The following is an 11063-nucleotide window of genomic DNA, read 5'->3' as shown; positions in this document are numbered from 1 at the left end:
CTGCAGTGTCGGAGTGCAAATGAAGCATAGGTTGTTCGGTTCGTTTAATCAATCTAACTGCGATTTGAGTAGAGTGGATGCCTCTAGAGAATGGTCCTATTGTGTTCAAAATTTTACATGCAATAATTGGAGGCTTTCAAGTTGTACTTATGGATAGAAACTGAGTTTTCCTTGGAAGATGTCAAGACTTGTGGTGTTTTCCATATTAATTGTGGGATTCTATGTATCAGTATCAGGAGGTAATGGATTTATATCCCCAGGAAGTTTTTCAGAGCGAATTATTTCGAATGTGGTGCTTTTGGGAATATTTAAGAGAGAATATCAAGTTGAAGATGAATCAGAAGGAAATTTAGACAGATAGGGTAGCTTGATAGTAGACCGAATCGGTATAGTAAGGATATGATTAATTCCTGGTATGTGTTCGAGGTAATAAGTTCTTTTAGGTATTTTGCGGCGATGCTCTTAGGTTTTGATGGATTGCTTAGCTTGATTGAGTTAGGAGGATTCAGTCCTGAAAGGTCTGATTTGTGCAAAGGGAATTCAAAGAGTTCTTAATGGTTTTTCTGCGGTTTGGAGATGTATATTTTCTATGGGCATGCGTAGCATGGGATGTATAGTGATTTTCTTCTAGATGGGACCAATGTAAAGTTCTTGACTGATTGAGTATGTAGATGTTTGTGGCTCGGAAAGGATATGATTTTCTCAAGGTTATCCTAGAGTGGTACAGTTTATACGGTATGTTGGGTAAGACTGAGATTTGCATGTGTAAGGCCACGGTTCAGATTTGAATGGAAGGTCATAAATTCTTAGGCAACACGGGCAGTTTCAGATAATTAGAGAAATGAACTTCAGATGATTTGAGAATGGATCTCCAGATGATTAAGGAAATGGTAATGCTAATTGAGGTGATTTGACGAGGGTGTATGTTCCAGAAAGAGTCAATGTGATTGAGTTGATAGTACTTCGGTAGTACTGCAACACTTCTCGTCAAGTTAGCTGTTGATATTCGGGTTTGCTTGGCAGCACTAAAGAATCTTAGAGTATCTCCCATGGGGTGATTGGGTACTAGAGGTGAGTTATATATGAGAGTGGCGGAATTGGGATCAGATATGGTAATTCATGTGTTTTACTAGAGGTGAGTTGCACACACACACACACACACACACATACACATACACATATACATATATATATATTCTTAGTAGGAAAAATACAAAAAATATATAATTGAAAAATTAATTATTCTTACATTGACATATTTCCACATTCGTTGCTTAATATCCTTTGACACAGCATGCCAACTAGTATGCAACAAGGGGATAAATCTTGGATTCCTTGCAATTGTTCCTAAAAAGTTGGTCAAATCAGACACTCTCTTGTTAGTTGGTCCAACTGCTTGTCCTTTATCAAATGTCACCTCCTCTCTTTCTTCAAAACTTCTTGCATGAATATTCTTACATGTTGTTTGCCCTCGAACTCTTTTCTTCTCTGATGTCCCTAGATTGATATAACAAGCAAGACATAAGAAGAAAAGAATCAAAATATGTAGAATAATTATAAGGTTTAAGACATACCACCGGCAGCACCATCGATGTTCATGTCCTCATCTCCAATAAATTCATCATCACCAACTTCATCTTGTGCAGCAAAATTATCCAATTCTATTTCACGCTCATCAATAATAGGAGAGGACATAAATCTGACTTCATTTTCTGGGTGATTATCAGGATGTTTTTCACCACCAACTTGTATCCCATATTTTTTTAGAAATTGATTAACACTCGTCGACGGTAGGACTGAGTTTGTCTTTACCGTTTTGCAATTTTGTACCTCCTGAATATCAAATTGTTTCTCTCCTTCACCTTGTATTCTTCTGAGCATATGTAAAGTGTTAGGATCTACCTTTGCAGATGATTGGATCATGGATGTGGGCACAGGTAATTTACTCATTCCTTGCTTTTGAGTGGGCTCCTCCAATTGAATTGACCTTTGTTTAATTTGTCATTTACTTGCAATATTATGTGAAGTGTTCAGATCTTCCCTTGAAGATGATTGGATTGATTCGTACACCAGTAATCTATTCCTTCCTAACTTTTGAACTGACACATCGGATTGAGTTAACCTCTGTCTACTTTGTCCTTCTAATGTTGCAAGCATACAATTTTTCCTTTTAACTCCAAGTAATGCATGCTCTTTAGCAGCTTTATCGTTGCGATCACTTGCAAGCTTTTCTCTCTTAATTTGAAACTTTTTGGCTAGTTCAGTACTTGATCGGTATTGGAAATCGAAACCTATATTCTTTATTGGACTTTGAGCTTTGTTTGGATTCGGAACTTTTCTCTTAAGAGCTGCTGCTTGATTCATCCTACATACAAAAAATATTAAATTACTTTAGCCTAACAACTAGTAAGAATATATAACAGTATGTGAGAAAGTAAATATTCTAGAAATTAGACATATTTAAGAATATATACAACTGCAACAATGCATCTCCATTCAAATTTATTCAATCCTGAGAGATGGCTCAAAGATGGAGTTTTCCAAAATGCATCTCCATTCAAATTCACTGCTTTTCAGGTATATGTAATAAATTAAGTCTATGACCATAGCAAATATGGCTCAAAGATGGAGGACCCTCACTGAAAGTATTTGAGCAGTTTTCACTAGAATGAAACTGATGGACTGAAGCTGGAAATTGCAGCTGAACAGTCCAGTAAATTGCAGTTGAACCAGCATAAATTAAGTTCAAACACTAGTCAATTCCTCAGTCAACACCCTCCAAATTCAACCCCAAGACTGCAGCAAAAATCTAGATGAATTTCAGCCCAAAAGAGACTCACAACTTAACAAAAATCCTTCTCAAACTTTCAGCAGCAGAACTATTTCACCTAAGCAGCTGAAACAGTGCCGAATTTGCACGCAAAATACTGCTCAAAGATGCAAAAAATGTAGCTGAAACTATGGAGAAACAGTGCAGAAAAACAACAGTCCAATTTAGCAGAGAAAATAGCGGCTCAAACATCAACTGTAACCCAAAAAGAATGGCGTTCCTTTTCCACTAATCAAAAAGTAGCTAAACAAAATCACATTAGCAGAGATAACAGCTGCTCAAATAGGAGAACGAAATGTATCACATTATGCTCAAACATCAACTTTACCCACAAAAAGAACGAAGTTTCTTCTCCACTAATCAAGCAAGCAGTTAAACAAAATAAAGCAGAAGCAAAAAATATATCACATTAGCAGAGATAATAGCTGCTCAAATAGGAGAGCGAAATGTATCAGAAAATATAGCTGCTCACATTAGCAGAGATAATAGATTTTCAAACAGGAGAGTGAAATGTATCGCATTAGCAAAAAAAATGTAGCTGCTCAAACATCAACAAGTCTATTAGAAGGTCGATGGAATTGCACGTGTTTATGGATTGAACGAGATTCAAGCTGGGAAATGGTTGAATTTGCTAGCAGTGTGAAAGGAATAGTTACCCCAAAAAGAACGAAGTTTATTCTCCACTAATCAAGTAAGTAGATAAACAAAATTAAGCAAAAGCAAGATGTATTAAATTAGCAGAGATTATATAGCTACTGAAATATCAACTTTACCCCAAAAAGAATAAAGTTCCTTCTCTACTAATCAAGCAAGTAGCTAAGAAAATTTAACAGAAACAAAATGTATCACATTAGCAGAGATAATAGCTGCTCAAATAGGAGAGTGAAACATATCACATTAGCAGAAAATATATAGCTACTCAAACATCGACTTTACTCCAAAAGAACGAAGTTCCTTCTCTACTAATCAAGTAAGTAGCTAAACGAAATTAAGCAGAAGCAAGATGTATTTATTATATTAGCAGAGATAATAGCTGCTCATACAGGAGAAGCAAAATGTATCACATTAACAGAGATAATATAGCTGCTCAACATCACCTTTACCCCAAACGGAATGAAGTTTCTTCTCCACTAACGAAGCAAGTAGCTAAACAAAATTAACATGGACATATCTTGAATACAATTAACTCTAAAGATAGCTAGTACTACTATACTAAATTTCAATTACTTGCACAGTATAGAAATCACACTCAAAACTCCAAATTGTCCTTCTAAATGAAATGGCATCATTCCTCTCTTTTAAAAAAATGTGTAGCATATTTTCTTTTCTTTTTTTGATAAGATAAAATTTATTAATAAAGGTACCAAGAAGGTACTCAAATTACAACAAAACAAGACAGACCCTACAGCAATCTCTGGTTACATATTTCCAAGTGAGTCTAAAAATTCCATATACTGATCAATACTCTCTAGAATACTCCTTTAACACCAAAAAAATAGATTTTGCATACAAAGGTTCCTGACTCTAGAGATGTTCAGATTGTTCAGAAGAAGGTTATAACAGCTTTTAATAGAGAACTTCAATTCATTGTTCGCTTTCCAGATCATAGAATCCTCTTTATCCTCTTCTACCAACAGACATTCAACAGAAAGTATCTATTTGACCTTATTAAACATCCTTTTGACAAAGGTTCAAATCACTAAGCCTGTTGTTATCTCAAACATCAACATAAAATGGAACAATGATACCTGTTCAATATCTCTTGGTTCCTTAAAATTGGTTAGTCCAATATCTTCTATGTGCACCACCTGATAATAATAAAAAACAGATATGTATATACGTTAAAACTTGCTCCAATACTCCAGGTAATAGGACAATACAAATTCCGAAGCATAATTTCTACTTACTCACGTTCACTTCTCTATTCAAAACCAGAGGAAATTCTCGATCCACATATTAACAATATGGTTCCTCAGAAGGACACATTGAATAACCAATCATGTAATTTCTAGTGATACCAAAAGGGACACATTGAAAATACATGAGTAGAAAATATATGTGCACATCAAAGAAATCGATCAGCAAGAAAATATTCAATATTGAACTTGACGAAATAGACAACATCAATTTAAATCTAAAACAACAGTCTTTAATGTGTCTCTAGCTATTAATCAAAAAATGGCTAAGCTATTTTCTATTTGAATTAGAAAAAAAAACTCATGATGTGTCTTCAAAATCAAACTCTTCATCCGATTCAATTTCAAGTTGTTGTGCTTGAAATCCTTCTGGAGGTACATCAAGAATGGTTGTTGGAACATCACTCCTTACTAAGGCAACTTCACCATTATCCTCCGGTATAGATGGGCCAGCCAAATATTCAGATGGCTCATTTTCATAACACTGTGGGGCATTAGATTTAAGTTCATCACTTATGCTAAACAAATCTCTCGGGACAGTCTTCATGACATAATATTTATCTTGATCATATGGATCTTGCACATAGAAGTATTGGTGTACTTGAGATGCTAGGACAAAAGGCTCGTTCTGATAACATTTCTTATTGAAGTAGACATAAGTAAGGCCATAAATATCTTCTTCAACCTCATACCAGTCGCACTTAAATAAGACAATCCTAAAATGGCCATAATAGTCTAACCCAACTATATAAACTATTCTACCATAATAAGTCAAATTTGCGTCAACCGAATTTTTATCTTTTGAGCTTGCAAAACTTGTAGTTTGGGCGACTAATGTAACACCACTATTTTGTGTTTTACGTCTTGCATCACGCTGCCTTGTATGGAATCTATATCCATTAATGAGATACCCAGAATATCTTTTAGCAATTGAATTTGGTTCAAAGGATAATTGCTTTATAAGATCGGGCACATCCTCTTTCAAAGAACGAGTTTCAAACCATTGAGAGAAGTTTTAACTATGCTTCTTCGCCTTGCTCCATTTAGATCCTCGTCTCTGATTACTAACCTCAACCTCATATTCTCTACACAACAAGTATTTTTATTTGTTAGTAAAATGATCAATAAAGTAATTTAATAACAATCTACATAAATAAATGCTATAAGTGATTAAATTACCTTATATATTCTTGAACTTCATCACAAAATTGTTCAATAAGTATATATGTGCTTGATTTAGTGACATGTCATCTAAAACAATTGGATCACTCTTTTTCGCTCCTAAAGAATAACCTGTATTAGGGAACAAACTAGAAGCTTGTGCATTAATTGAATCATATTCATCATTATTTCGGGGTTTTCGATTAAATCAAGTCTTTACACCTCCATGTAAGTATCTAGAGCATAAAGTCAACCACTCTTCAACCAAATATGCCTCAGCAATAGATCCTTCTGGATAATTTCTATTGCGAACATATGATTTTAATGTACACTTATACCTTTCAAGAGGATACATCCATCGATTTTGAACTGGACCTCCCAACCTTACCTCATTTGCCAAATGAATAGGCAAATGAATCATTATATCAAAAAAAGTTGGAGGAAAAATTCTTTCCAATTGATTCGTTGTTTCTCTAATCTCTACTTCCAAGCAATCTAGCTCTTCCATTGTGATAACTTTTTGACATAAACGGCGAAATAAAGAACTTAGACGAATCAAAGGGATAGCAACATGATCAGGAAGTATGCTTTTAACTGGTATTGGCAACAAGTAATGTAACATGAAGTGGGCATCATGGGTTTTATAACCGGATAATTTTCTTTCATCTAGCTGCACACACCTAGATATGTTGGAAGCACTACCATCAGGTAGCTTTGCGGTCTTTAAAACACCACAGAAAACGGATTTCTCACCACTAGTCATTGAGAAACATGCTTTTGCAAACTTTGTTCTCTTGCCATCCTTTGTATCCTTTGGTTGAAGGTTCTTCCTAATGCCCATCTCTTTCAGATCATAACGAGCATTTGCATGATCCTTTGTCTTGCCAGGAATGTCCAAAAGAGTTCCAATTATATTATCTACTATATTTTTCTCTATATGCATTACGTCAAGGTTATGACGTAACGAGTTGTGCTGCCAATAAGGTAATTCAAAAAAATTAAACTTTTTTCCAAGGGCCATCATTTGTTCTCTTTCGCTTCTTCCCAAACACATTGTTAAAATTCTGTAAGTTATTAAGCACATCAGTTCCCTTTAACAAAGGCGGAGGAGGCCTAAATTTTGTTTTTCCATTGAAAGACCTTTTATTAGATCTCCAAGGATGATCCATAGGAAGAAAAACACGATGATCCATATAACACATTTTTCGACTATGTTTAAGATAACGAGAATTAGTGCCATAATTACAACAAGGGCAAGCCAACTTTCCCTTTGTACTCCAACCGGATAACATAGCATATGCAGGAAAGTCACTGATTGTCCATAAAAGAGCTGCTCGCATTTGAAAGGTTTGATCTCTTGAAGCATCATATGTTTCTACCCCGGACTCCCACAAAACATTTAACTCTTCTATTAATGGTTGTAAATAAACGTCAATGTCATTTCCAGGTGATCGTGGCCCAGGTATAAGCAAAGAAAGCATACAGTACTCTGGCTTCATGCACATCCAAGGAGGCAAATTATACACCATTAAAATAACTGGCCATGTGCTATGAGATATGCTCATGGTCCGAAATGGATTGAACCCATCACTTGCTAAGCCAAGTCTCAAATTGCGAGAATCCTTTGCAAATTATGAATACAATCTATCAAAGTCTTTCCATGCTTGCCCATCAATAGGATGCCTTAACTTTCCATCTTTAGAACGCTCCTCGTCATGTCACCTCAATGTATCTGCTGTCTTTGAGCACATAAATAGCCTTTTAAGTCTAGGAATTAATGGAAAGTATCTCAAAATTTTTGCTGGAACGCGATAACCTTTTTTGGAAGCCTCAAGATCGCTATCTACTTCATCGCTATCTACTTCAGAATATTTAATATATCGAGATGATCCTCAAACATGACAATATTCATCATCCTTATGATCATTCCTAAATAGCATGCAATCATTGGGACATGCATCAATCTTTTCATAATCAAGACCGAGATCTTTTACCATAGATTTGGCTTTATCGTAGGATATAGGAATGTTCAAGTCAGGCATCGCCTCTTTTAATAGCTCTAAAAGAGAAGTGAAAGACACACTGCTCCATCCATGTAGACACTTCAACAAATACAGACGCATTGTAAAAGATAATCTAGAGAATCCTTTACAACCAGGATATAGTTCTTGGCTTGCCTCGTCAACTAAGTTATAGAATTTATTGGCATCTTCATTTGGGCCTTCATACACTCCTCCAGCATATGCAACATTTCTAAATTGATCATTAAACAACCCATCAATATCATCGTACGAGTAAACATTATCATCCATGTCACAATTAGCATTCATCGAAATTTCCCATTCCCCATGATTAATCCATCTTATATAACCTTGAACAAACCCATAACATATTAGATGATCATATACTACATTCCTTCGAGTCCAACGAATATTACAACACTTTGCACATGGGCATTGAATTTCTTCGCCTTGAGGATCTCCATAAGAGTAAGCAAAATCTAAGAAAGATTGAACACCCTCGATATACTCTTTGCTCTGCCTTGGTAAATCCATCCATTCCTTGGATGGAACATTTGAATTCCTAAAAATAAAATTTATTAGATCTTCAAATATATAATCATTTAAGCATTAATTATATGGTAAAACTAAATCCTAAATGTCAAGAATAAATCTGTAAAATCATGTGTTGTAAAATAATAGGACTTTCTTACCTAGTCATGACACTTAAGCTAAGCCAAATACAACTTTAAGTCCACTGCAAATCTTTCCGAGCGTGACTTATCTTCTTGGATAAAAAAGTAAAATTAGGATCCACAAAACAAAGACAGAAAGTAATAAAATTCTAAACCAAGTTTTTCATGAAGATAATATAATAGTTCTGCGCACCAAAAAGTTTCATGTGCACTTTGGCAAGTATAGTGACACCTAAAAGGTGTTTTGTTCATACAAATATTATATAATTAAAAGAAGTTAAGATATAAAAATCTAACTAGCTATTTTTGATTTCTTCAACTCAAAAGAAGAAACTCCAGAACTAGTCATATTTTAAAATTACTAAAAGGTAACTTTGATGGAACAATTTACCACATTACATTTTGACAGAACAATTAGCAAAGAATAAGCTTCACAACTGGTTTTACATTTTTGGTTCAAAATGTCAGATCAAAGAATCTGTTATGCTAGTTGTGTAGTATCTAATAATTTGATTACATTTTGCTTCTCTTTTCTTGATGTCATTATTTTTGGTCCACATTGATATCCCGGATTTTCTTGATGCGGAATTATATCTAACCAAGTCAACAAAAAGTGAAAACTTTGGTTGACAATCCAATACCAAATTAGTGTAGTTCACTCAAGGTTGTTAAATTGATACTTTGATCAAAACGGTACAACTAAAAGTTCTTTTCATATATGTTGGCTGCAAATTTACCAATACTCATTAGAATTACCAGATTGATCCCTTGTTGTAAACTTAAAGGATCATATTCTTATTATGTTTGAAGGAATCATTTGCAACGTTTGATGCATGCCAGCAATATGTATTGGTTATTATCAGTTAAACAATACTGCATATTTGGAAAATCTAAGGTTGTTTTAATACTTTGGAGATAAGCATCACTGCAGGATAATAGCAACAATAAATTAAAAGAAAACTGAACTTGAAACTAAAAGCTAACCATCAATTGAATGAAAGAGCCAGTTCAATCTATTGAAGACATGACCGGTCCAATGAACAATCTATTGAACACGTTACACGCTAAGAAACTTCTGTGATGAATTAACATTGGCATTTCAGAGCTCACTCATGCAGTTGTGAGGTAAGAAAGAACCTATGATATTCACTAGTTTAGCTTATTATATTTGAAGCTAGAAGTCTACTGAACTTTCTCAGTATTGGAACCATGCTTTACTGTTCCAGTAACAGTTATCTCAAGTCATGCCATAATACTGGATTGAACAATAATGATGAACAGTTCTGGAATGTAAAGGCAAAATATACAAATATAACCTCGGGGACCACTTAATTATTGATGATAAATCATCTGACTTATCACAATAAAGGAAGATATAAATTCTCTGCTAACCTGTGTCGCACTTAACACATTTTAATTTCTCTTCTGTTTAGGAAAAAAAAAAGTTAGCAGATCAAGGGCACAAGCAATGTGCTACTCTACAAGACTTTTGTGCTATTCAAAACAAGAGCTTCTCTATCGTACATTGTTTAGATGACATTTAATTTATAGTTGATGTTTCAGGGTCAGTACCTGCGCAAAACTACAGAACTCATCAATGCATTTTGTGAAATGAATCCAGTTTCAGGCCATTTATAAGACTGCTGAGAAGTTGCAGGAACAATATATTCCCAATAGACATTACCACCTTGTCGGCACTAATTTTCTTGTAACAACAACAGTGTCACCTACAACAATCAGAGACCATAAGATGGTAAAATATTGAAATAGAAGAGCACCAACCTGAGATTGGAAGAATTCCCGTTTCTCTAGCTTTAATAATTTCTTCAATCAGCCGGAACGAGGAGGGTGAGAAGGTGCAAAACAGTACCTAAGAGAAAGGGGAAACGAGAATTCTTCTTTTGAGACAATAGTTTGAAAACAAAAACACTACCCAAAGTAGGGTAAGAAGGTGCAGAAACAGTACCTAATCCGGATCGGAGATTCGTCAGTACGTAGTATTGAAGCCAGAAACCCTAAACTAATGTATCGATAGAGATTTTAGCGAGGAGAGAGATCTTTTGCCCTTTGAAATTGAAAAAATAATATTTCACCTAGAGTAATATAGTTGGAGGGAACATTACATTTTTTTGGAGGGAATATTATATTTTAGCCAAATATTTTGTTGGACTTTTAGAGCACATTTATAAAGTGTTGCTTTTCGAATTATAATAAGAGCACGCTTAAAAAGAGTGCCACATACTCAAGTAAATGTTGCCAATTATTTTATGATTTAGCAACGTTTAATAAGTGTGGCCTAATAAATTAAAGAGCATATTTTACAAGCGTAGCCAAATTTTCCGTATCCAAAAGCTCCATACAAAGGCCAACCCTTAAAAAGTGTGCCCAAATATATTTTTGGGCACACTTTTTAGGCGTTGTCTAAAACTAGTGTTGCGTTAGACCATAATTGTTATAGTGA

At 34.7% G+C, this 11063-nt stretch overlaps 1 protein-coding gene across 4 annotated transcripts; it reads right to left on the bottom strand.

Annotated features, from left to right (window-relative positions):
- Positions 1 to 1211: 1211 nt before the first annotated feature.
- LOC107793641 (uncharacterized) lies at positions 1212 to 10749 on the bottom strand. 4 transcript variants are annotated; one of them, XR_012700115.1, is made up of 8 exons: positions 10569 to 10741; positions 10175 to 10472; positions 8621 to 8691; positions 5926 to 8490; positions 4742 to 5831; positions 4579 to 4638; positions 1575 to 2365; positions 1212 to 1497 (listed from the first exon to the last, which is right to left on the bottom strand). XR_012700115.1 is itself a non-coding variant. In XM_075232983.1 (8 exons), the coding sequence occupies exons 3-4, from the start codon at positions 8626 to 8628 to the stop codon at positions 7800 to 7802; spliced, it is 699 nt and encodes a 232-aa protein (XP_075089084.1). In that variant the 5' UTR covers positions 8629 to 8694; positions 10175 to 10472; positions 10569 to 10749; the 3' UTR covers positions 1212 to 1497; positions 1575 to 2365; positions 4579 to 4638; positions 4738 to 5831; positions 5926 to 7799. The 4 variants fall into 4 exon arrangements, 2 of the variants coding, with proteins under 2 accessions (XP_075089084.1, XP_075089083.1); XM_075232983.1 differs by having other exon boundaries at positions 4738 to 5831; positions 8621 to 8694; positions 10569 to 10749; XM_075232982.1 differs by having other exon boundaries at positions 4738 to 5831; positions 10569 to 10749.
- Between the last annotated feature and the right edge of the window lie 314 nt (positions 10750 to 11063).

Source organism: Nicotiana tabacum, chromosome 16, assembly GCF_000715075.1.
Source record: "Nicotiana tabacum cultivar K326 chromosome 16, ASM71507v2, whole genome shotgun sequence".
Taxonomy (NCBI): domain Eukaryota; kingdom Viridiplantae; phylum Streptophyta; class Magnoliopsida; order Solanales; family Solanaceae; genus Nicotiana; species Nicotiana tabacum.
The sequence above is the reverse complement of the archived record's forward strand: the minus strand, read 5'-3'. Positions and strand labels throughout refer to the sequence as shown.